A 27,353-nucleotide genomic window follows, 5' to 3' on the forward strand; every position below is an offset into this window, starting at 1 on the left:
AAACTAAAATTGGTGATAATCTGTTTCGATATTTACAACCTTCTAAGTTTGAATATTTAAAGAATACAGTAATACAAATTCGAATAAAAATATGTGTAGGCTGTGTTTTTATCGTGATTTTAATGAGAAAATACAAATCAGCAATGGATAAGTGCTGATAAATCATTGTATCGATAACAATAATTGAAACAAAATTTTTGTGCTTTACATACTTTGATGCGTACCAAGAAATTAAAATTTTTAATGTGAAAGTTTTTATGTTGTAGGAGGAAAAAATTTTTTTTTTTTATCGCTATCGAAATAATTGGTGAAATGAATGAATATTATAAAAATTGATACATATCCCTGTTTATAAACTAGAATAGACATCGATTGGTTCAATAAAATTGCAAACAAGTATCGCATCGCGTCAGTGTCGTCTCTTCCTAGGAGACTATTGCGTAGTCTGCGTTTGACATCTGCGCATTTCTCACGCTCGCACGGAGGAAAAATCAAAACAATCAATATGGCGGACCCGAGCGACGAAGCTGCATCGTCGAGTAGCGTTTCGGAGCAGGCCCCTTTGGCTACTCCAATTCGCGACGACCTCGAAAAAATAGAGGGTTTTCTTGAACCTGACAAAAAGCGTCGAAAAGTGTCACGGACTGATGGGAAAACCGAGCAAAAGTTGGAGCACCGTTTGGGTGGCATCCTCTGCTGCGCAGTTTGTCTCGATTTACCCAAGGCGGCTGTCTATCAGGTAAGTTTCTAATATCTTCCCTTCAATTTTTTCTGCATTATTCAATGCATTACAGTTTGAAATGATGCAAATTTGCGAATGTGTGCGTTCTCTTGATCGGTATTCCCCGTATTTTAACGTCGATGATCGTTGTTATGATGTCGTCGTTTCTTTCCATCCGACATTTTCACCCGAGGTCGTCGGGTGACTTTCTCGTTGTTCATTACGGACACGTATATATATATATATATATATATTTAGATATGTATATATGGACATTATTAGATAAAATTTGTTTTGACTATAGTGTTCACGTGGCAATTTATTGATGTTCTCCTGTCTGAAGTCGTCTTTTGTTGTTTTTGGTTGTTATTTCTAGACAGTGGTCAATTTTCTCATTGGAACTTACTTGGAAACATTTCGCGTTGATTAAGGTAGAACATAGTAAGAACACTTAATGTAGAGCTCCCCCAGTGTGTGACTTTTTTATTACTTAAGTTTTATATTATCTGAATTATAAAAATAAAATAGTCTAAAGGGTATTGAAAAAACGAAAATATCTTTTGACAGATATTCAAACCTCATGACCTATTGTATACCATTATTGAATACGATTTATTTATTTATGGTACTTTCTATTTTCTGATTTCAATCGTGTTCTTATTAAATTAAATTTTTGATCAATTTACACCAGCCATTAATACTACTTTATTTCTATATTCAATTCTTTCTCTCTCACTCTGTCCATTTTTCTTACCTTCTTTTTCTCTTGACGATTACAACATATTTTTAAATAGTTTGTTCTTTCAATAAAATTTATTTCTCTGATATTGCAGGAAAATAAAATTAATAGTTATACAAGTTATAGTTTTGTTTAAATTGTAATCGTATAAGTATATAAGACAATTTAAGCTACTTTTATCACCATGTTATTAGAATCTAAAAAATATTCATTACCAATATTGTTTCCTTTAAGATAATTATAAAATAATTGCAGGTAGGTAATTATATGTTTTTCTTAGTGAAAATGGTGTTAAATATTTGAATATGAGATACAGGAAGAGCTGCCTTTAACTTGTTTAATACGAATACTAACTTTAATGAATATTTTTTGCTATTAAATGTATTTGTAACATTTAGAAATTCTAAATTCATAAAGTTTGTATTGTAAAAAATGAGTCACATTTATGATAAATCTGTTTATGCATGCATGTAAAGTAATTCTCACTACAATGTAAGTTTATGCGGATTTTAAATTATGCGAGAAACAAATACAGATAATAAACCAAAGAGAATTATTGTATGTATGCATGCCCAAGCAATAATCCCATTTTTTAGTAATATTTATTTACAGAATCTCCTCTATTATTAAATTTGTAGTATTCCAATCCACCTTGTACTATTATATTTTGTTCTCAGTTGTTCTTTTTGAATTTCATTAACAGAAATATATGTAACGCATTCTATATTCAGTGTATTCATTAACTGTAAAACACTGGGAAGAATGTTGCGTTTATCCTGTCATAATAGAGACACATATTTGTAAGTTATTCAATGCGCCGTCTAGCGCATTATGTACCAGTTTTATTTACTATGGTACACAGGTTGTATACATGCATTTGTGAACTCGTAGACGCTACTAAAAATATTTCATTTTTATAAGTATACACAAGAAATTTGAACTTCAACTTCATTCTTGTTGGTATTCCAATACAGTCACTTAGGAAGGTAAAAAGTTACTTACGTTATCAAGTCTTTATAGTTTTTAACACATAATATAAAAATATTTTTCCATCACAAAGCATTGTGTTTATTGTAAGAAGTAATCGAAATGGAGGAAATACCCAAGATCTAGTTACTAGGAAAAGTTATTGTAGACCCATGCGAAATTGATGTTTATCACTTATAATTAATAGCGAGAGAGTGAGAGTGAGAGAGAGAAAGCGCATTTCCAGAAGATCTGTATAACATGTATAGTTAAAAAGCATTAAACAAAATAAATATTCTTAAAGGTTATTAGTTAGTTATTTCGCATTCGACACCCTTTTTCACTTATCCCACGCATCATTATCCTTTTCTCTTCCTTTCTATTATCAATATTGGCAGCATTAATGATGGTTGCTTTTGGTGATAATTCACATTTTTTAAACTTGCTGGTTTTGCAAATAATTACTTGACTTATTAATAGTACTACTACGATTTTGTGTTTCAGGTTTAAAAACATCAAAATCATGGTAATATACATGACATTAGTTTTGTTATTCTAGTTTGGTTAATGTTGTTGCAAGGGTTGTATATGTTTGTTAAAAACGAGCATAGTGAGATAGCTTGTGCAAAATGAAGAACAAATTTCTTTTTATTAAGTACAATGTTGTTTATTTTAATTAACAGTCTGCATTGATGACAACAGGAATAATATTTTGCACATAGCTATACATACTTCATGATAGATTTGCCTCAGGCTATTAAAATTTTCTATAAAATTAGGATTATCATTTCAAAACGTTTGAAATCAAGAATGCTAGTAATACATACTGCAAAAATGTTCACAGTGTACAAATGGACACTTGATGTGTGCCGGTTGCTTCACTCATGTCCTCGCAGATGCCAGGCTGAGAGATGAAATGGCAACATGTCCCAACTGCAGAATCGAGATCAGCAGAACATCACCATCTCGAAATTTGGCAGTTGAGAAAGCTGTATCTGAATTGCCAGCAGAATGTCAATATTGTGCTAAGGAGTTTCCACGAAATTCCTTAGAACGCCATGAAGAAACAATGTGTGAAGAAAGGTAAATGAAGACCATAAGTATAAAGGGACAAATTAATGTTATTTATTGTATGTGTCTAGAATATCCAGCTGTAAGTACAGCAGAATTGGCTGCCCTTGGCGTGGACCCAATCATGAACGTCCAGAACATGAAGCACATTGTGTACATCCTCACCGTACAGGGCTGGATGTTATGGAAGCTTTACGCGATATAGACGCTCGAACTCTCGAAGAACGTAGGCTGTATGACAATGTCTTTGATCTTTTGTCCTACGAGAAAATCACGTTCAACGGTCTGTATCCGTTTCTCGTGTATTAAGGCCTTCAAAATCTCTCATTTAACTATTATAATTGCATTATCTTAATATAGAAAAAATATTTTATCTGTCATTTGTAAAAATGTATCTTTGTTTTCTGCCTTGTCTAGCAGCAGCAGGAACAATCCCCTTTCATCAGACAATTAAATTAGTTTTATTTGCCTAAATTTTCATATTATTGGAGCATTTAGGAAACCAAATCAGTCGATCCCATTGTTCAACCTTTTCACTGTCATTTTATAATAGAGACAACATACGAAAGGTATAATCTATTTGTAGAATTTCGTCGTTTATAGATTTACAAATGAGGCCCTATCGTACGGACGAGTTCGTCCATAAACTATTTTACGAAACTTCTCGGTTTACGGCGTTTAATAGTCAGTGGGTTGTAAAAGCGAGAATCAACAACAATCAACGTGATCCTACTCAAAGCTCGGAAAGGGACATGACTTATCAAGTACGTAGAGATTTAATATTTTTTCAGAGGCCAATATGTTTTAATATATGATTAAGAGAGCAATCAAAGTCGTTATTTAATTTTGTAGCTGATTTTAAAAACAAAAACAACGCATCCGTTACCTCTTCATTATTTGATATTGAAAGGACCGTTTGGAGACATGAAAGTACAACCAAGGATTCACAGATTTGAATTCACCGACCAAGAAAATGAAAGCCCTTATCTACCACTACCTTTACCTGACACTGCAGAGTGCAATAGACTTCTTGCTGCAAGAGCTATTAGTTTCAGGTAAAATATCAGTGAACATTTACACAACAAACTTTATTAAAGGATCTTCAATAAACAGTTTGTTCAACGTGATAATCTTTAAACATGCATACTGTCTTTCTGTTTCAGACTAATAATGTTCCTGGCATCCAAGTAGTTTCATACAGCAATTATTGTTGTCAAGACATTATGACAAACAAATTATTGACACAACTTTTTAGATTTAACAGCGATAAGAGCATAGATCACAGAGATTTATAATCAATTATAGTAGCGATAATCGTAACAATAATAAAAATGAAGATGCTAATTCTGCTGTAGTCTATACACATATACACTCGAAATATACTTTGTGCTGATACTACATATAGTATGGCACAAAGGTATAGCAAATGACACGCAGATATTTGAAAAAGTAACATTTGATTTCATTTAAATTTCTTTTTGATATTTTGCTGACTCTTTGAGCTAAAATAAGCAAATGATGCTTTACGTATAACATTGCTGTTAGACAAGTGCATTAAATTGTATCCATCGATGCATCCTAGTTTGCACAAACAGATTACATTTTCGAATAGCTGTGCTGCTAATTGGATATCAATTTAATGCACGTGCCTGTCAATAAAAGCCTAGTACAGATTCTTCTATTTATATATAAATTACGTCATAAATGTAAAATCCTGAATCGACACATTGTAATAGACGAAATTTAAATAAATTTATTATAATTATGACTAGTAGTGTTGCAGTTTAAACTGCCATCAAGGGAATCACATGTTTTATTGGAGCTCGGATAAGTTGATAAAAGTATTATTGTTTGTTCTTGGGCCGTTAGCGTTATTTGGCGGGAAAATTAAAGGATTCAGATTATTTTCTGGAGAGCTGACGCTGTGCCTACGGTATTTTGGAGTTGGTGGTCGTGGATCTGGTTCCGAACAACCTCTCAACCAGTAAGAAGTGACTTTTCCTTTTCCTTTTAATTCCACTTCACCTCTGAGCTCAAGAATAAAGGTTCCAAATTTGTCCAATATGCATTTCGTTGCCTCTGATAGGTGTATGCAAAGAGCTGTACCATACATACAATTTAACAACAATTTCCACGTGTAAACGATTGCATATCAAATTTTGCTAATTCTTTAGCAAGTCCAACTTACGCAGTCCCGAAGACTCCATTCTCGACGCAGTATTTACCGTGTCGCCGAATAAACAATAATGTGGCATTTTTTGGCCTACAACACCGGCACAAACGGGTCCACTGTGAACACCAATTCTAACGCTCAATTGAGCATTCTCTTTGTGCATTATGGTGAATGATTTCACAGAGTCCAAAATTGCTAATGCCATCAGGCCGATCTCCCTCGCATGCTCGTCACCATTCCTCTGCGGTAGGCCGGATACTACCATGTATGCATCTCCTATTGTCTCCACCTGTACAATGAGTAAGCTTTAATTAAATATTGATGATCATAGACTAAAGTGTACCTTGTAAACGTCGTAAAATTCAATGATCCGGTCAAAGGTACTGTAGAGATCATTTAAGAAGTCCACCACTTCCATTGGCGTACTTTGCGCACAGAGAGCAGTAAAGCCAACTATATCACTGAAGTAAATCGTTACGCATTCAAATTGTTCCGGCTGTACCAGTTCACCAGCCATCAGTTGACACGCTACTTGCCTGCGAAATTATTTAACATTTACGAATCATTGAACATTTATTGAACGTCATATGGTCACCTTGGGAGTACTTGATAAAGGAGCTCTTCGCTTCGTCGTTTCTCCAAGCTTAATTGTTCCGTTTTCTCTTCGACGAGGGCCTCCAAGTTGTTCGCATATTGCTCCATACGCCTCAACAGATCGTCCATTAAATTTTCGCAGTAACCTCTGCAAGATTATAGAATTAATTTCGCATCTACTTAGCTATTATATTAGGGAGTAGATCTGTTCATGCCTCTAAGATAATTACTTGCTATCCACTACTACTTAAATTAAAATTTAAGTTTTCAATAACATATTTTCCAAGTATATCCAGAATGAACATTGAACTGCCATTCTTACTTCATAATGCCACGTATCGTTCCACGAATCGCGTGGAAGGTTGGTCGTTCCTCCGGTACCTCGTTCCAACATTTTTCCATCAGTGATAGGATATCCGGCGGGCAATCCTTCGGCGTTACTTCCGGCCTAAACGGTGGTGTTTCGGATGTTGTGACGCGGCTGATGATCTTCGCACGTGCGGAACAATTTATTAATTTAATCAACACATGTACGTAAACATTAAGTTGATGCAAAAGTTTCGTATCAAATACAGTTGAAAGTAAAATTGTATATGATTTTAAAGTAATTTTTATAATTCATGAATTCTGAAATAGATGATAATCAGTGGGCGAGAGATCAGGAGAGTATAATGAATGAGGAAGTCTCTTTAAGCTCGCAAACGTTGCACGTTTGCGCATGCGTGTTGTTGTCGGTACTGTTTCGAATGCAAATTCGTGAACTTCGATACAGAGTGGTCCAAAATAATTGACAATTTAAAATTTGCCGTGGTTTGCGTTGCCATGTATTTTTATTTTATAGCTGTTACGTGTTTTTACACAATTCTTTATACATAACCTCAAAAATCCTGTTAACATTTTATTTTATGTTGTGCTTTTTGATGCCTAAAGAGAAGCGAGTAACATTAAATTTTTATAAAAATAGTTACAGTGCAAAAGCAATATTAGAAATGATATATAACGCTATAAAATACTACAAAGAAACTAGCTGAAACTATCCATCAATTCCTAGGTAACAATGATTAAGAACAAGTTAAAACTTCGTTTCCACAAACTACATTGTTTGAAAACTTTAGAAAATCCGTTTTGACGGGCGTATTAAATGTAAAGGCAATCATTTTGAATATATTTTGTAAGTAATTGTTTCCCATTTATGGTATTAATTAATAAAAAAAATTTAGTTAAAATTCGTTGGTGATTCATGGAGTTAATAGCTCCGAAATTATTGTCAGTTATGTTGGACATAACCACCCTGTATAATTTGTAAAATTCTATACTCATGGTAACCTCGCGTTCTTTGTACTTGCTGATTTTAAACATATTTATTTCGTAATGGTATAAAATATTCTAATTTTCAATCATTACAGAAGATATCTTTTATGTAATGTAATTTTATATTGAAACATCCTCTTTTGTTTACCGAAGAATCGTAAAATTTACAGAGGTTATATATAGCATAGGCATTATTCTTTATTTTTGTAGAATTATATGTATTATACATTATAATGCGGCTCGATAACAATTCACTCAGGTTTTGTCTTTTGTCTCAATATAGGATTAATAAATAATTATTGTCAAGGCAGATCTTTTCTTCCTTTTTTAAATGCAGAGTAAATAGTTAAGAAAAGTGAAAAGTCGATCGATCACCGAGTTGGGTCTATTATGTGCAAGATTTATGTGCGGGTTAAGAGGTTGAAATTTCACCGTGTATGTATGTTCGCCTGGTCGTTGTCAGTACTAAACTATACAGCAGACACTGACCTAACCTACGCACTGTCAGATGATCTTTGAATAGAAAGTAAACAGAGGCATTAATGGATCAAATCTTATAATACCTTTCTGGTCTTTCTGATTCTTATAAGTACAACTAATATTCACGTTTCTCAGATATTAATATTCTTTTAAAATTTAAGGAAATTTCTAGCAGTTGGTATTATTTCGGCAGTGGACACGTGAGAAAGTGTGTTATAAAATGTTTCTTGTGACTTGTTTCTGTTACATCGAGCTAAAACCTCAGTGAAGTGTTAGTAAAATAAAATTTATTTTTATAAAATCACTGCAAAGGTGTATCGAGGTAAAACTTTCAGTGGTGCAACAAGTGCGAACAGTACGAATGTGTTTCTCAGGTATGTATGCAAGTGTAACTGCTGTCGCGCGTTCAGTTACAATCTAAAAAATGGGCTCTAAAAGACCTGTAATTTTTAACACTTTTGTTGCTTATTACAATAAAAGTGTATGGTAAAAAAAATTGTTTATATTTTTTATAACTTATATTCATTCTATTCATTGTAAACAATACAAAAGTATGCTTTTCAATGTTTAATAGTTGGTTTTAGAATGGTAAATTTTGAAACACACTAGAGAGAGAGAGCAACATTGCAATCTAGATAATAGTATCATGTATTTTTTCTTATTTGTTTATTATTCCACTTTATTTTGGACCTGAATTTCAAACTTTTATTATCACCTCTATTACAGTAATGAACTCGCGACCAGTTTAGAAAGGAACTGAATATTTTGGCCCCTATGTCTTTTATGTGCTCGTAGAGATACTCTTGTAATACGATCTATTTGCTTTTATATTACAAGTGCAATGTACGGACAAATGACTTCTAACTTATACGATATACGGACTAAACACTATAGCAGAATTTGACTTGCCCGTATGAACTAAGCGACGGAAAAGTTAATTCCTTATATCTTGAAAAATAAAACAGCAGATTAGAAAATGGTAAAGGACTTTTCGATTTCTAATGACGTAAGGAATTTCTATGTTTCAGTTGATCTTAGATTTTTAGGTATCTTGTAAACATTTCTTAAACCCATCATCGAATAACCTCGCGTCTAAGTATGTGTGTAAAGGTTTCCTTTCTCTTGGCTCACTCTCAGTTATCGATACTTGTTCGACACTGTTTCTAATGTTATCCTCGAATTGAAATTAGTATCTCAATGTAAAATAGAGATTTATACGAAAACGACGAATCTTTTATCCCAACCTAACCTTGTATAGCACATGAAAGAAATTGATATCGTTCAAGAAATTATACCTCTTGAGAATTCATGAATACTTTAACAGTCTCGTACGGTCCACCGCGGACAACGATTTCCTCTAAAATGATGGCAAAGCTGTAAACATCGCCCTTTTGTGTTGCCACGCTTCCAGGCATCACTGTTAGAGGTAGAAGTTCCGGCGCGACCCAAAGTAATTCTGTCGAAAAATGATCAGATACAGTGAATAAAATTTTTGACATCATAATCGTGTCTATAATTTGTCCAACGAGACGAGATACCGAGTACGACGATTGCAGGTGATGAATGTGTGATTAGATCAGGGCCAACTGTACAATACTCGGACTCAATGATTACGTAGAACATTTTTTTAAACTTTATTGTTATTTTTTTGTAATTTAAATTATTTGACTTACAATTAAATAACTTGTACAATCAACGGGACACATAATAAAGAAACTATGTTTTCGAACGATCACTTTTTAAAGAAATACAAGATAAATATAGGATAATAACGGAATAAATGAAATAGGTTAGACAAAATAATTTTGCTTTATTAAAAGTTTATTTTGAATGACTGTTTAAACTACTACTACTACTACTACTATAGCCACTACCATCCATCGAATAATGTTCGGTTTGTTTATAAAAGATCGAAACGTTTAAATAAAACCAAGAAACTTGAGAGAAATCGAACAGTTCGAATTGAACTAAGGCATGTGAATTCCGTTAATACAAAGTTCTCTCAAACCCTTCGGTTTATTCTGTCCAGAAAGAAAACCCTCTACAACTGTGTGAGTCGTTCCCGGAGCTCAAGAAAATAGACCAATAGCTACAGACCATTACACTGATCACGCAGGCGTTAATGTAAACATTGATATCTCGTCTCTTTGGATGGACTGTAGGCATTTTGGCACCCGGTGTATACAGAGTGTTTACATTATTAGATTCTTGCGTTTTATACGCAAATAGTAGATTTTTGAAAAAATATAAAAGTGAAGAGTTTCATTGTTTTTTTTATATATAATATAATAATCGAAACAAATTTAAAAAACTTGCAACGGTGGCCGTGAAATGCCAATGCTATGGTTTTTTTTTTTGAATTGATACCTATAATTTTATTTTTATTGATTTCATTTTTTTCTCATAACTTTTATAGATGCCTCAGCGCTTTAGGGCACGTGTCCTTTTTGCCCTTGCCTTGTTACAGCCCTGCTGGACAAGCGCGCTGTTTAAAGTAGAACGATTTGTTTTTACGTACTGGTGTAATAATTGTCATCCATGATCAGGTCGGAGGGAGTGGTGAGGGTTTTCAGACCAAAATCTGATATTTTTAAAACGAAACGACCGTCGATCAAACAGTTACAGGATCGAAGCTTCCCATGCGCTGAGACCTCGCTGGCATGGAGGTAGGACATTCCCTGTAGAAGTATAAAAAGTTTATGGCGTTTCTAAATTAACAATTTCACGATCACATGACAAGATGAGTGAAACGAATTCGTATTCAATCTTTCAGAGTGACAATTTTCGCACCAGATTCGATTAACTCAATTCCTACTTTTCGTGTTCGTGTACTTGTACCATTATTGTATTCATTTTTTGATCCTCACTGGCCTACATTCGAGGTAAAACCTGTCTATTTATCCAGATACTCAAATTTATACCGTTTATGAAACCTTCTACAATTATAGTAGGTTGTTGAATAAGTTTTGTCGTTCGATAAAACTTATTGAACATAATTGTTCAATGTAGTACTGTTCATTACCAAATTTCCGACTTATTACCAAACAGTACTGTTCAATGTAGTACATTGAACAGTAGTGTTTGGTAATAAGTCGAGAGTTTGGTAATGAACAGTACTACATTGAACAGTAGTATTTGGTAATGAACAGTACTACATTGAACAGTAGTGTTTGGTAATGAACAGTACTACATTGAACAGTAGTGTTTGGTAATAAGTCGAGAGTTTGGTAATGAACAGTATTACATTGAACAGTAGTGTTTGGTAATAAGTCGAGAGTTTGGTAATGAACAGTACTGTTTAATAAGTTTTATGGAACGACAAAACTTATTGAGCAACCTAGTAGTATACTGTTGAATAAGTTTTGTCGTTCGATAAAACTTCATGAACAGTACTACATTGAACAGTAGTGTTTGGTAATAAGTCGAGAGTTTGGTAATGAACAGTACTACATTGAACAGTAGTGTTTGGTAATGAACAGTACTACATTGAACAGTAGTGTTTGGTAATGAACAGTACTACATTGAATAGTAGTGTTTGGTAATGAATAGTACTACATTGAACAGTAGTGTTTGGTAATGAACAGTACTACATTGAACAGTAGTGTTTGGTAATGAACAGTACAACATTGAACAGTACTGTTTAATAAGTTTTATCGAACGACAAAACTTATTGAGCAACTTGTATTAACTACTGTGTAGTGTAGTGTAGTTACGTGTGTACGTAATAACTTAGTACACGTATTAACTACTACGGTAAACCCCGCTTAATTGTCACCTCGTTAAAAGTGACGGTATCATCCCCACTCCCCCATAGTTAAAATACCGCTTTGTGTACGCAAGGGTAAATCAAAATGAACGTATAGCGCAATCTCTGCACCTGCTCTACCTTGACGATGTCGTGAATCAGAGACATTCGGAAGTTCCAATCCAGCTTGATAGCGTCGTTTTCAAGCACGTCCTTCAAGGATCCTCGGGGACAGTATTCCGTTAGAATCAGAACTGTCGGTGAAGGAGAGCAGAGGCACGCGCCGATGAATCTGAGATCAATTATAGAGGTTCGATTCGAGATTAAATCTTGAAACAATTTATCTTTCACATCTGAGAAAACGGTTTCGAGGTATTGTGTTTACGATTTTCAACGAGCTTCTATACTGTTACAGTGCTCGAAATACTGAAGTTGTTAATATACTATATGGTAGAATGTCGATGCCAGGAAAACGGGGATCTGAAAAATTCTTCTAATAATGCAAGAAAAAGAAGCTCCACTCGTTGCACATTACATCTTCACCATTAATACTTGCCGATACCGGTTACCTCTATAGCGACAACTCGACAGCTCTATCTAAACAATCTCCAAAAGTAAAGAAACAGTTCGAGCAGCGACACCATTATAACTTACGCGCTAGAATTTTTCTATTATATATAATAATCTACAATTATTAACGAATTCCAAATTTCTGTGACAATACTCAATGTTGAATGAACAGCGTCGTAAAAGTACCACGCGTAATACTTTCAACAACCACGATTCTTCTACCTCTTTTCTTGCTAAATCACCATCTTAGATGCAACCAATTGCATTCACGATGCAATTAACGGGATTGCATTCATCGAGGCTCTACCGTGCCACGTAATAACTTTGTACGTTAATAACTAACGTTTTGCCTCTCGAAACGTTAACGTTTAATCTTCTGAGGTACCAAATCATCTGCGTTTAAATCCATAGTGCATCTTTACCTTCAGTATTTCAATTCCAGAACTTCCATTCGTGAGATCAATCTCGTACCTGACGGTATTTTCGGAGGTGACGTCTCGCACTTGCTTGATCTCCCATAGTAACTTCTTCGTCACGTCGACCACTTTTTTCTTCGTGATTTTTTTAATGGCCACCCTCTCGCCTTTGTAAATCCCAACCGTGGTGAAAACCGTGGTGGGTGGTAGGGACTCGCAGCTGAGCTGCGATCCCCGTCTGATGCGTTGCTCCAATCCGAAGTTCTGGCGCGACAGAAATTAATTCAATGTTCGTATCTGAATTGTTCGTGAGTCTTTTTTTTTGCATTGGAACTTACGTTCACCTCGGATATCGCTTGGTGTAAATTGATCTTGGACGAGAACGGTTTACCGATCTCGAGGAGCAGTTCTTCGGGTCTGATCCTCCAGGACATGTTGTTCAGATCCGCGGACAGTCTTAGGTGCCTGGAAAGATGTCGGAATCGTTTTAACAACGCTATTGGAATCAACAAGTTCACTGTTTCCTGAACCACGTATCGGTACGGTGATGCACCACGATTAGGTTAACATTCCACGATTCTACATTAACACTAGATTTACCAACCAGTCAAAATGATCGATTTCGACTGCTTTCATAATAAAATTTACTTTAAATTCCGTGGTATGTTTTCTGAAGACGTTATGATTTTTCTATTCTACGCATGTGATTATTTATATAATTCTTTTTCCTCATCGATTGATTTTCTTTTAGATATATATATATATAAGTATACCTTAATATTGCAAAATCTGTCGGTAGTTCTAGTGTTAGTAAAATCACGTTATTAAAATTTTTGCCTTTTTTATGAAACCTTTATCAACATATTTGTAAGATCTTCCTGGTTAAAATGGGATCAAACACGACACAATTTGGGTGATATTTACTCGTTTAGCAAGTGATATTAACTCAATATTTTTCACGTATCGAATAAGTCTCTCTTTTATTCATAGTTATCGTAGTTATGCAATACGATCGAACGTAGTAAAATCTGGTTTCTATTTCATTATTGTTTAATGAACAAATAAATATGATTTAAATTATATCGTGCTTGGTCTTATTTTAACCAGGAAAACCTTACAAATGTAACATTAACGTTTTTTTTAACATACCAGTCAAATAGCAGTAATGAGAGAGAGAGAGAGAGAATTTGTTATAAATACTGAGTCTCGACCGTACTATAAATACGCTATTTTGCATACAACACTTTCACTGCTCCCAATTTTTATGAAAGTTAACTATACATTATTGTATTATTATCAATTTTCATTTAAAAGTCTCAGATTCGTACACAAGTTAGGACAGATTTTATTAGGTTGTCCGGAAAGTGATTTCGTTTTCCAAAATGGAGAATATCTAATTTAATAAAATGTTTATACACGCTAAAAAAATCGTGTTTCATTTTCACCATAAAAAGAAAACGAAATGACTTTCCAAACAACCCAATACAAAGAAGTTGGCAACTCGTACGTGAAGCAGAAGAGTTCTCAATCAGGAAACTCGTATGTGATTCGAGTGACAATTGTCACTCAGGAGTTCTCCTGTACATATATAATAGGTTGCTCGATAAGTTTCGTCGTTCGATAAGAAACGGAGCCATTAGGTTCTTCCTTTTATTTTTATAAAGATGGCGCTAGTGTTCGATGAACATTTGTCAAGTTTCACGCAGATCTGTCGACTCGTTCGTACATTTACAGTTGTTCGAAGTCGAAGTGTTCATAGTATCTTTCTTACAATGGAAAAAAAACGACGAAACTTATCGAACAACCTAGTAGGTCAGTTATCGCTCGGTAGTTTCCTTCTACACCCGTATAGGAAACAGGTCAGTTTCGATCTATGAGGTTCATGGTCCCAAGAACGCGCACTTGAAAAGTGACGACACTTTTCACGAGGACATGAGTTATCATGACATAGGTATCAATACCTATGTGTTATCTGCATAGGTATTGTATTGGGTTGTTCGGAAAGTGATTTCGTTTTCCAAAATGGAGAACATGTAATTCAATAAAATATTTAAACACTCTAGAAAAATCGTGTTTCATTTTCACACCTTTAGAGGCCCTAATATCAAAGGTAGGATAAGGAGAAGGAAGAGCGTTTCATCCCTGGCCTGTTATTAGTGAACTCGTGAGTAAGGCATCCTAGCAGGCCCTGCCTTATACGCCGGGACATTGGGAGATCGGTAAGGGACCGTATATATACCGATCGGAGCAGGTCTTTGAACTTGCGGGAAACGATTGGTGGTCAGTTTCCCTCTGGTGGCAAGCGTGGGTAGCGCCACCACACACCAAAAAAAAAAAACCGAAATGACTTTCCGAACAACCCGATAGAATAGGTAATGCTTACCTGTACAGGACAAAGGTTGCTGCAACAGCAGCGAGTAAAAACGCGGCCAATGCTAGGCTCGTGTAAGCGACGAACGTGTAGGCCTCTGTTCTGGACGTGCATGCTGGATCGTTTCCCAAAAATCCACATTCTGGGACATCAGCAGGTGGGCCCTCCCTACCACCTGGCCAGTGGATTTTCTTCCCAGGAACGGGGCTGTACTCACGATTCAATCCCAAGTAGTGCGCGACTACCTCGAACCTGCCAATCACGGTTTTTATATTATTCGTGGTGGCATCGTGGTCAGTTTATAAACGACTATTGTACAGTAGTATACTAATCACGCTCGAGCGGACGAATCAAGCACCATTGAAACTAAAGACGAGATTTGCAGAGGATCCCTGTACCCTAACTAAATTTCTCTCGCATCGGCACGGAGAATGGGAGCTTGATTAGTATGGCACACAGTCGAAGGAATGCTCGGCCTAATTGCCGCTGACCTTCCAGTGATAGGGTCCAGATCCAGGATACTGTAGTCGGCGTCACGGTCGCCATTGTCATCTATCCTGACGTGTCCCGTAATACCAATGAAGTCTCGGTCCCACATCCTCCTCGTTATTGAAATACCGTCTCTGATGTCACCACCTTCGGCTAGGGTTTCGTTCAGTGCTATACCGAGTAGGTAAACCCCATCGTAGAAGGCTCCGATGAAAAAGTTCACCTAACAGTCGACGAGGTTCTTTTGAGACTTTAGATTTAACCAGAGTGTCACGTGAAATGCTAGGCACCGATTTCAATGAAACTCTTTAGGTAGAGAATTTGAGAATGATCGTTGCTTTTGTATTTAACGTTCGAGTGTGTTGTCGATTGATCGATCAGAGTTTCCGTGGTAGTTCTCGTTCGGGCTATTTTCAATTGTACGTTATTCGAATCGTTTTTTAAACGTTTCCTAGTCACGTAGAATTGAAATATAGCCGAAACGATCTCTTGTTTAGGTTCACTTTCATTGGAAGAACTTCGCTAATCAGTCGATAATACTTTCAGAAAGGTGTAACGGAATAATGGAGGAATTACGCTTTTCTTTATTAGCGAGTGAATCATACCGCATGCGATAAGGATGGCTCTGGTCAGATGTAAACCACGAACGTAGCGAGGTACACAGTGTGTTAGAAACTCGTAAGCCTAATCGCGAGCATTCTTAACCGAGTTTCTTCTCTCTTCGAATTGGAATCTATTTGTGAATGTGTGAACATCCACACAAAGGAAGGAATTATATATTTTCTAAAATTGACGAAGTTGGTTAAATTTCTTTCATTTTCTCAAGGTATATTTATTATTATTATTAATATTATTATTATATTTGTTATTGCTATTCTTCTTTTTATTATTTTGATTGTTATTATCGTTACTGTCGTTGTTATAATTGTTATTCGTTTGATTATTGAATGACTTTGTCACAATGTAGATAAATATTTACGCGTACATGTACTATATGTATACATATGTTGAAAAATAAATAAGTACATACCTAAATACGTAAATGGATAAAAGACGAGTTGCGGTTAAAAGTATTGTTTTAAAATATAATCTTAAATTTCTATTAACGAATTAGGAATATTGTTAGAACTTTGGTATTAGATCGTTCCACTACGAATAGACCACCTTTGTACCTCGCTATTTTAAATAAAGGAAGTATGGTGGCGATAGTTCTTTCGCGCGTTAAGAATCAGATGGTACAGAGAACATTCGAAGGTCAATTTTACGTTTTTTTTTCTAGATAGAATGTTCATTTTTATGGTAGAATCGTACAGAGCAAAAGATTTTGACAATAAAAGTATTTAGATACATCCATCTTAAATCTCTTAGTTTCGAAACATTTAGTCTCCGAAGCAGCATTGAAACACTGTTTTTCATCCGAGGTTATGAAACATCGTACATTGTACAATATACGCCAAAATCGAAAAATACTGTTTCACACAGTTCGTACTACCGTAAACACACTGAAGTTATAGCCAATTATCTCGTGCGTTTAAGTGCCATCTATGCATCTACCATTCAGAAGTGAAAATGAACGCTTACACGTACAGGTCGTGTAGTTTTTTCTTTAAAGCGAGTGTACACATAATTCAATACGTAAAAGATTACGATACTTAACAAAATTGAATTCTGTGCGTAACACTTCATGTGGTGGTACTCTCGCAGCTATTTTTCTGCCGAGTATTATGTTTCTTACTTCCTCTCCGTCCGAGAACGAGTAATTGTAACCAGTTTGGGCTCGTTGTCGAACAGTCTCCGCGAAGTCTTGGAATCTGGGACTGGTCGGTTGCAAGAGCGACACCCTTAGCAGTGCTTCGTAAGCCTTCCTAGCCACGGCGTCGTCCTCGTCACCGACCTCCCAATCGTGATCGCCCCAATAAGAGCCCTGATTTGCATTCGAAGGAAAACAGTCGCCCAAACAGACACATCGATGGCAAAAATTAATAAACGTACCGGTTTCTCTAAATATAATAGTGAATAAGTGAGTCGGGTACGCGTGTTCAAATACGAAACTTAATTATATCACGAGGAATGTACATTTCGTGTATAATGTTATTTTCCGCGTTCGCTGAGGTGCGCCTTTTCTTTTTTCGGGTTTAAAAGAAAAAAAGAAATATGTACACTTTGGTTCCTTTACCTGGAATATTTCGACATCGAGAAACGCCCAATCCCCCCTCGTCATTCCCAAGTCGTGAGCCGCCAACATGAATTTTCTGACCAGTGTTCCGCGAACGCTGAGAATCAAGACTGTCGACAATGCAACGTGTCCATTTTACGAAATTTACAGACTTGTTTAGGAACGAATCCTCTCAGAGGTCAATTCTTTAATTAATGGGAATAAAATTATCAGGAGACTGTCTAAATTTTGAATCTATTGGCTTTTTTTACGAAACAAATGCGTCTTGTTGCCACTGGTTTTATTATTATTATTCGATATGTAAATGAAAAAATTGCACACATAGTACGTATAATGGAACAGTATTGCTTAAAGATGGGATGCAGTCAACGTTTTTGAACTGTGTCACAAATGTATTTGCAGATATGAATACAAATGTTATACATAAAAAATGAAAAGAAAAATCGAAAGAAATAGATAATTATATAAAGTCGTGCATCGCAATATATAAATATTGATAAAACTCGCTAAATATTCATTTTACGTACCGTAATAATTAATAATAATGGATATCCCATTTCTGATGCAAACGTTTCTCATTTGAAACTAGCACGGCGATTGAAGAATAAAAGTAATCTTGAAATGACCTTCTCTAAATAAAAATGTTACCAATGAAAAATGAATCGATGTTTATCTTTCGATTAAAATCCGATTTCGTATTTCCATCTCTTGCATCGACTAATGAGATACAATTATATTGTTATTATTCTTTCAACTATATAGGGTATCGCGCAAGCCACTTCAATATCTCCAGCATTTCAAATAAACATAATTGTGTATAAAAAATAAAAATATAATTTTCATTCCATCAGATTCTATCTAAAACTGAAACTAGTAGTTCAGGTATTATTTCAAACAGTATTTTTCTCGAGACACCTTAAACGTGATCAATAGTGTTTAATAAGGGGGTTGTTTAATAAGTTTTGTCGTTTATTCCATTGTAAAAAAATATTATGACACTTCAACTTTCAACAACTGTAAATATACTAAATTGTTCGATAAGTTTTGTCGTTTATTCCATTGCAAAGAAATACCATGACACTTCAACCTTGAACAACAGTAAATATACAACAGATTTACACGAAACTTCACAAATGTTCATCAAACGGTAATACCATCTTTAGAAAATTATAACGACGAACCTAATAGCTTCGTTTCTTACCAAACGATAAAACTTATCGAGCAACCTATTACGAATGAGTCGACAAATCTACACGAAATTTCACACACGTTCATCAAACGGTAATACCATCTTTGGAAAATTAAAACGACGAATCTAGTACCTCCATTTTGTATCGAACGACAAAACTTATCGAGCAACCTATTATAACCAATTTCTTTTACTTTCAAAGTACTTAACTATTTCACATAAGCTACACTGATCACAACCTCGGTAAATGGACTATTTACCTCTCGCGTACATACTGGCGTCACGCAAATAGAAATGGTACGGTTCGTCCTCCGAGTTGCCATCGAGTTCCCTGACAAATTTCAGCAATCCATCTTTCCGTAAACCGTATTCCAAATTTTTGCCAACGGTCCACGAGAATAAGTCCGATCTGTCCAGTATCAACGCCACGTGGGACCATCCGAACTCTTTGAAAACACTGGAGAATACCAGTCGCAGACGACACTGACAGTAGGACATCCTCGTCAAGGTCGGGTACTTGCTTTTATCCTTGAAAATACCCTTTAACAGAACAACGATGTTTGATCGTCGGAAAATGAAAATAAAAAACGTATCGCGAAGCAGCTTTAACTCGCCGACGCGGACTTTCATTTTATCGCGTACGGTTTTAACAAGGCCACAGCTAATTAAGAATACTAATGGAGCCATAAATATAGACAAAGGACGAGACGAAGCTTCTCGTGTTCTCTTCTAAGTGAATAATGCGCGTGCACCAGTTGCACGCGATAATTACGGAAACGAGTCGGTCGTTGGGTCACTCGTGCAGTATCAATTTTTACTTCCATTTCTTTGAAACGTCTTTCTTCGAACGAGTCGTGTATTTACATTGTAATTCGATACGTGGCACTTCTCGCTTTCACTGTATCCTATAGAGTTTAGAACGAGGGAACTGTGTTTAGGCGTCGAGAGACCATATTCCGTTAGTTTATGTTACAGTTCAGGTAAACTACTCGAGCGTCCAATACGTGTACAAGAAGAAGTTGCTCACAATGTCGAGTTTCACGCGTTTAAATTTTATCAAAATCCTTGGACACCTTTTAAGCACAATTACTGTAATTTTCAAAATATGAAAAGTGTGTTACACACGTGCATGTAAATACATTGAAAGTACCAAGAAACGTAACATAAGATGTGACGAATGTTTGACTACACTTCGTAATGTGCGTGTGAAAATTGAAAAAAAAAAAAAAAAAAAAAAACGTGTGCATTACACATTCGCATAAAATTGAAATAAATTCGATTTGTGTACTTGGCGCGGCTCGAAGTTGTTCACTGCTTGTAGCTCTCGAGTGAAAATAATTTGAAATCGCAATAACGCAAATGTAATATAAAATTCCGAGCTGAACATTTCTTCCGGAATGTGAACGGAACTAATTTTATTACTGATCTTACCGAACTTTCGTTTTTCCATTTATTGATTCTTCCCAGAATGCCCGAGGTTACGGACAGTTCACCTTCCGATGGTGGCTGGATCGTTCGAGAACATTTCAATTATATGTATAATCTCAGCGGATACGGGAACGGAAAGATCCAATCTTTTATTCGGTGGATCGATCGAGAAAACATACTTGATCGCCCATTCCTGTGATTATGGGGGTGTTCCAATACGCTGCAAGCCTTGCGACCGGTTCGAGGGCAAAAGCGCATGCTGGACCGATGAACGCGATGACATTGTCCCGGAAATGCATATCGGCCGCCAAACCGGGTGCTGTGGCCCCGCTGCACGACGGGTAACTTCGAACATGAACGAGAACCATTTACTTTTACGGGATTGATCTCATCAGGACTCGTGACGAGGAACGTTGTTGCTCTCTAGTCGTGTACATTATGAAATAATATATTTGGTAAAGAAATAATAAACACAAGTAGAGATAAGTAAAGTAGTTCTCGATTGTATTATTGTATCACAAGTAAAGATAAGTAAAGTAGTTCTCGATTGTATCGTACGAAATCGAGTTCGTTCGATTTCACGCAACCGGGGAAGGTACTCTTTCTGTTCCATAAATCGACATTTTCTTTTTATCTCCGATCGAAAACGAGCACGAGAATAAACAAAATTTAGATATTTTGCGTTCGAATACTTGGAAGTATTGTCAACGAGTCGGCGAGGTTCTTTCCGTGGAAAAATAATTCCAAACGCGATCTCGTTCGGATTATTTTCAATTACGAGTTATACCGATCGCTTCTGAAATCGTTTCGATTACGTATAATTCGAAGTGTGTGGTTCGAACGAGGTACTTGGACTCGTTTTCGTTAATAACGACACCATAAACTTTATTGTACCGTTGACGATACTCTCGCGTAGATACAATGATAAACGTAATCAATGAAAAATACGCAACCTGTGTATCTGTAAACGTATCTTATCGCTTTCGTCGGAGAATAAACATAACGTAAAAATGATTTCATATAATCGGGGAACTACATATTGACCATAGACGTGCATCGCGATAAACGTTGTTATTAACCTAACTTCGAAAACAACGCTGTAAGAATGCGATTAAATAAAATACAATAAGATATATATATATATATATATATATAAATGTATATAAATATATTATATATATAAATATATATATATAAAAATGGCTCAACGAGGAACGAAGACGAAAATCAAGAGTAGAGGAAGAATAATAATTATCATTTGTAGGATGTTACGGCGCTCTCGAATGAATAAAATATTGATAAGGAAGAAATGAAAAATTAATAACGTGTGTATCGAATGGTACAGCGGAAGGTCAGCTTTAACGTGACCTCTACACCAATATTTGCTGCAACGTCCGTTTCCTCGTCCACGAGAGCAATCTTTTAAGATCACGTGTCTCACATATAGGAGCAATGGATACGATCGATTATTTTTCGGCAATACGATTTCTTTATCGAAGGTGGAACAAGAAAGTGGCTCGGGTGAATGGTTATTAGAACCAAACAATATCACGGGTAACAAGGGTAAACGGCTTGATGGATGATCGCGTTCCAGGGCGCAAACATTGTACGATCAAATTGCTAGGTCGAGAGAACGAACAATCGAATCGAACGTGATTCCCACTAGCGCTCGAGAGACTCTCGTACTCGAACGACACTCACGTTAAATTCAAGACGCAGCGAACGTGAGCTTAGCACGAACGAACAATCCCGTTTAACACTAGAACTAACGATAGATTCCAGTATATCGAGGTGTTCCTCGAATACAATTAATATGTATTTTAAGTGCTTAAAGATGGCCGCCGATAGATTCCAGTATATCGAGGTGTTCCTCGAATACAATTAATATGTATTTTAAGCGTTTAAAGATGACCGCCGATAGATTCCAGTATATCGAGGTGTTCCTCGAATACAATTAATATGTATTAATATGTATTTTAAGCGCTTAAAGATGACCGTCGATAGATTCCAGTATATCGAAGTGTTCCTCGAATACAATTAATATGTATTATAAGCGCTTGAAGATGACCGCCATTAATATCTCAGAAAAATCGATGATCGAGCAAAAAGAGGGCACTTATGAAATTGATTATATCTATAAAAATAGTCTATTTTTAATCATAGTTGCGAATAAAAATAGTCACAACAGGTTTTGAAAAATGTCGTCGAATTTGAAGTAAATTTCTTTGTAAAAGCAATTGAAACCAATCGTTTTTACTGGTTGGTGAATCTAGCATTAATGGAGTCTACAAACGAATCTACGTTATAGTGAGTCGTGCATCGAGTTGTAACAATAATCGTGCGTCGATGTTTTCGTCGTTGTTCAATTATATCGCTCAATTATAGCGTTAATACGACGTTTCTTGGAAATTGAAAACAGTCGGATGAAATGATCGAATTTTTATTTGAAATATTCGTGCAGGGTTAAACTACGGGTCCGTTTGGACCCACGCGTGGTCTTTCCCGTGATCGTCTGAACCGCTGGTATTGCAAGGGTTAGTACAATCTCGTAGTACACTGTGATGTACAAAACTCCTTGTTTGTGGAATCGTTGTTCACACGTTTTTTTTATCGAAAGTTGTGGAGATATTATTACACGAAATTTTATTACGTTCTGTAAAACAATATTATAATATTTTCCGCCGAGCGTGAGTGGTTGCGTTCCTTAAGCGCTGGTGGGAATCACGCTTAAAGATGACCGCCATTAAATAATCGCAACGAGTCCCTGCGTCGAATGATCGATAATTGTCGGGCACAGAATGCACTGTCGTTCCGAGTCTAAGTAACAATTTGGGATAATGATAGATTAATCGTGTCGGTGAATGGGCAATGATTGGATACCGACCGATGCGCGGGAAAGTATCGTTCTTCGACGATTTTTGCCCTTCTTTCCCTTCGTTAACGAATTGTAATGTATCCACCCCTGTTGTCCGGTCAAATATTCTCCGTTAAAACAAATGTTGCTCGAAACTTCCACGTCATCCGTCTTATCGGCCAACTTAATCTTTTGTTATTGAATTTAACCTCGCTCCGACGTATTGACCCGATTAAAGGAACTGAAGATTTTTGGAAATTTTTGCGGTATTCGGTAGCTAGCCGGTATTTGATAATTAATATCCGTATTCAATACACGGTATTTGGTACTTGGGACTTGGTACTCGATACTTGATATTCATTGTTTGGTATCTAAATACTTAGCGATGACTACTTGATACTTGATTCATGGTATTTAGTACACGGTAGTCGGTATTTAATACACGATACTTGATATTTGATACTCAATGCGCGGTATTTAGCGTTTGTATCGATTGTACTCGATACTCGGTATTCGATACCCCTATTCTACGATCGATTATCGTTACTACGTGTTTGGTATCTAAATACTTAGTGCCGAGTACTTGATACTTGATTCATGGTATTTAGTACACGGTAGTCGGTATTTAATACACGATACTTGATATTTGATACCCAATGCGCGGTATTTAGTATTTGTATCGATTGTACTCGATACTCGGTATTCGATACCCCTATTCTATGATCGATTATCGTTACTACGTGTTTGGTATCTAAATACTTAGTGCCGAGTACTTGATACTTGATTCATGGTATTTAGTACACGGTAGTCGGTATTTAATACACGATACTTGATATTTGATACCCAATGCGCGGTATTTAGTATTTGTATCGATTGTATTCAATACTCGGTATTCGATACCCCTATTCTACGATCGATTATCCTTACTACGTGTTTGGTATCTAAATACTTAATGCCGAGTACTTGATACTTGATTCATGGTATTTAGTACACGGTAGTCGGTATTTAATACACGATACTTGATATTTGATATTCAATGCGCGGTATTTAGCGTTTGTATCGATTGTATTCAATACTCGGTATTCGATACCCCTATTCTACGATCGATTATCCTTACTACGTGTTTGGTATCTAAATACTTAATGCCGAGTACTTGATACTTGATTCATGGTATTTAGTACACGGTAGTCGGTATTTAATACACGATACTTGATATTTGATACCCAATGCGCGGTATTTAGTATTTGTATCGATTGTACTCGATACTCGGTATTCGATACCCCTATTCTACGATCGATTATCGTTACTACGTGTTTGGTATCTAAATACTTAGTGCCGAGTACTTGATACTTGATTCATGGTATTTAGAACACGGTAGTCGGTATTTAACACACGATACTTGATATTTGATACTCAATGCGCGGTATGTAGTATTTGTATCGATTGTACTCGATACTCGGTATTCGATACCCCTATTCTACGATCGATTATCGTTACTACGTGTTTGGTATCTAAATACTTAATGCCGAGTACTTGATACTTGATTCATGGTATTTAGAACACGGTAGTCGGTATTTAATACACGGTACTTGATATTTGATACCCAATGCGCGGTATTTAGTATTTGTATCGATTATACTCGATACCTCCATTCTATGATCGATCATCGTTACTACGTACTTGGTATTGAATACTCAGTACCCATTACCCGTTATTTTATACAAAATACTCGGTACTCGTATCCCAAACTACAGACCGTTTCGATACATAAATTGTGTCCGTGACTTGTGTCAATTGCAAAAATAAAAATTGTTTTCTTGTCTGCAAACGTTCGTATGCCGCAAAAATGACAAACAACACGATCGAATTGTCCAACAGTGGGGATTATTAAACGAGACGTCTAAAACGTTCTTTACGAACGCGGGGATTTCGATCTCGCGCACAATTCGGATGATTTCATTTAATTGTGCGTAGTCGGCGAATCTCGTCGGGTATCGAAGGCTCGTTTTTTTTTTATGCAAACGTTTGTCCAATTGAATTAATGTAATGACATGGAAGCAATGGGAACACGTGGTCAGAAGCAGATCAACTTACGCAGGGTCGCCCGTGCGCGTATCTGGGACAGACACGTCCCTCTTTCTGTTCCTTGTTTTTCCTTCTCTGTTTTTTTTTTCTTTTTTTCCCCCTTTTTTTTGCATCCAATATCGATCGATCGACTTAAAAAATATTTCGATACGCAGAACACCGATACCAGAATCCTACCTTCCTTGCACTTTGCGCAGTTGCACGTTGTGGACGTTTAAAAAGTCGTTTACTTCGGCCAAGGCTAAATCGACTGCTGGACCGCATCTCTCGAGATCAAAGGGACTGTTCAGATGTGAGGCCATTAGGACACCGACGTTGTAGATCCTCGGTGAATTTTCATAATTCGCTGCGCAAACAATGTTAAACGGAACGATATCGAACGATTTCGTAGAACGATTCGCGAACGAACAATTATTAGAAAGTGAATTTAAAACGCGAAGAAACTGAACAGTTCAGATATCGCGCAAACAGAGTCCGTGCCGGATTCAAACGAGTAGAGGTCGTCGTCGCATTGTCAGCCATCGAAACAAATCGCACAGAAAGGATGATTATTTCATTCATACGCGCAACTGCTCGTGACACCAAACAAAAAAAAAAGAAGAAAAAAAAAGATGGTCGTTGGAAGGGACACGCTCCATTCTGGCGATACTTTGTCCGATAAAGAATGCGATACATACTCGCCCGCGAGATGTACGTTGTCATGGTGGAGAGTGGGCATTTTGTACGATTAACCGTGATACCATTGAATCTTATTTATCGTTCGTCCTGTAACGTTTCTCGTTGTTAGAAATTTGCAATCGAGGACAATTGTACAAAGCGCGAAGTCAATTTTCCACGTAAAGCTCACTCGGAGGGCATTATGAATACTTGATAATAATACTTAAAGGAACACCTTCGAGTTACGATTTCTTTTTTTAGTTTATAACGTTCATCGTGTAGCGTCTGTTTTCCTATATTCGTGTTCACGGATAAGTAATTACGTCCGTTGTCAAAAATAATTATATATTATTATTTATGTATCACTTATATATATATCCAATTAGTTTCTTAATCGAAGAAATGAAAGTTCGGTTGCCTTTGGAACATTGTAGATAGTTCTTACTTTAGTTAAATACTCATTCCACTAGCATCCAATTTATTTTCTATAATTTTTATATTTTCCTCCTTTCTAGTCGATCTTCGAACAAAAAAAACCCGTTATTTTCTCTCTTTTCTTCCTGCACGGATAACTATACATCTCTTCCATTCTTCTTCTGTTAGATCGAAGATTTATTTTCTACGATACTTTCCTGCCGAAGAATCTCCAAACGATACAACGTTGAAAATATGTTCAAAATGAATGATCTCACCTGGTGAAACGTCGATGGAGCACAATATTTGAGAGACCCCTACGATTATTACAAATTTCGCACTCGCGGACAACGCGTGTTTGTACAGAATATCCTCCATCCTCTTTGCCACTGTTACTTCAACGACAGACGTTACGATCGAGCAACATAATTCAACGAACGAATCGTAAACGGACGAAACGAAACGAGGATCGAACGAATTTCTCTAATTCCTCTTTAATTCGATCGCAGAGTGAATCACGCGCCGCTTTAAACACATCTAAAACATCCCCTAAATGAGATTCACACTTGTATACGGATCGACATAACGCATTCGTGGCACCCTAACTCGTGCTTCTACCAAAACTCGAGCAGCCCGGGCACTCTAACACTCGCGATCGTTTCTTTCGCGGAATCTCAGATTTAACGAGAGATTTCGCTTCGCACAAGTAAACTACTCAAACTGATATGCATTTGGAAGTTTTGGTACATGCGCTTTGCCGATGGAAGCCCACGAGCCATCCCGGTTGCATCTACGCATGCTTCGGATTCTCAATCCCCTCTCGATGCTCGATCTAACAAGGGTAGTTAGGAAACTCGGAAATTCGGAAAATTTTCAGACACACGGTGCGCAGACGGAGCAACCC

General features: G+C 36.4%; 2 protein-coding genes across 2 annotated transcripts; one reads left to right on the plus strand and one right to left on the minus strand.

The window, feature by feature from the left end:
- Positions 1-425: 425 nt before the first annotated feature.
- Positions 426-5,440, plus strand: LOC143148248 (zinc finger TRAF-type-containing protein 1 homolog). Its single transcript, XM_076314410.1, has 6 exons — positions 426-739; positions 3,271-3,509; positions 3,569-3,780; positions 4,101-4,261; positions 4,350-4,552; positions 4,661-5,440. Exons 1-6 carry the CDS (start codon positions 506-508, stop codon positions 4,686-4,688), a joined length of 1,077 nt encoding a protein of 358 aa, XP_076170525.1. The 5' UTR covers positions 426-505; the 3' UTR covers positions 4,689-5,440.
- Positions 3,529-26,853, minus strand: LOC143148246 (atrial natriuretic peptide receptor 1). Its single transcript, XM_076314395.1, has 19 exons — positions 26,728-26,853; positions 25,556-25,724; positions 20,619-20,784; positions 20,443-20,517; positions 19,272-19,551; positions 17,823-17,932; positions 17,382-17,570; positions 15,649-15,869; positions 15,170-15,409; positions 13,131-13,251; positions 12,842-13,050; positions 11,942-12,092; positions 10,574-10,733; positions 9,351-9,511; positions 6,587-6,753; positions 6,266-6,412; positions 6,014-6,206; positions 5,686-5,959; positions 3,529-5,597 (listed from the first exon to the last, which is right to left on the minus strand). The coding sequence occupies exons 1-19, from the start codon at positions 26,825-26,827 to the stop codon at positions 5,311-5,313; spliced, it is 3,420 nt and encodes a 1,139-aa protein (XP_076170510.1). The 5' UTR covers positions 26,828-26,853; the 3' UTR covers positions 3,529-5,310.
- Positions 26,854-27,353: the final 500 nt, after the last annotated feature.

This window comes from Ptiloglossa arizonensis, chromosome 1 (genome assembly GCF_051014685.1).
Source record: "Ptiloglossa arizonensis isolate GNS036 chromosome 1, iyPtiAriz1_principal, whole genome shotgun sequence".
NCBI classification, from domain to species: domain Eukaryota; kingdom Metazoa; phylum Arthropoda; class Insecta; order Hymenoptera; family Colletidae; genus Ptiloglossa; species Ptiloglossa arizonensis.

What these genes read in the sequence shown, in the direction of transcription:
- LOC143148248 (XM_076314410.1), top strand. Translation starts at nt 506, where the DNA reads ATGGCGGACCCGAGCGACGAAGCTGCATCGTCGAGTAGCGTTTCGGAG. An exon ending in GAAACAATGTGTGAAGAAAG is followed by an intron (nt 3,510 to 3,568) that starts GTAAATGAAGAC and finishes GTATGTGTCTAG; the next exon opens with AATATCCAGCTGTAAGTACA. An exon ending in AAAGGGACATGACTTATCAA is followed by an intron (nt 4,262 to 4,349) that starts GTACGTAGAGAT and finishes TTAATTTTGTAG; the next exon opens with CTGATTTTAAAAACAAAAAC.
- LOC143148246 (XM_076314395.1), bottom strand. Translation starts at nt 26,827, where the DNA reads ATGGAGGATATTCTGTACAAACACGCGTTGTCCGCGAGTGCGAAATTT. An exon ending in CGCCAGTATGTACGCGAGAG is followed by an intron (nt 17,933 to 19,271) that starts GTAAATAGTCCA and finishes CATTGTCGACAG; the next exon opens with TCTTGATTCTCAGCGTTCGC. An exon ending in TATTCATGAATTCTCAAGAG is followed by an intron (nt 6,754 to 9,350) that starts GTATAATTTCTT and finishes GCACGTGCGAAG; the next exon opens with ATCATCAGCCGCGTCACAAC.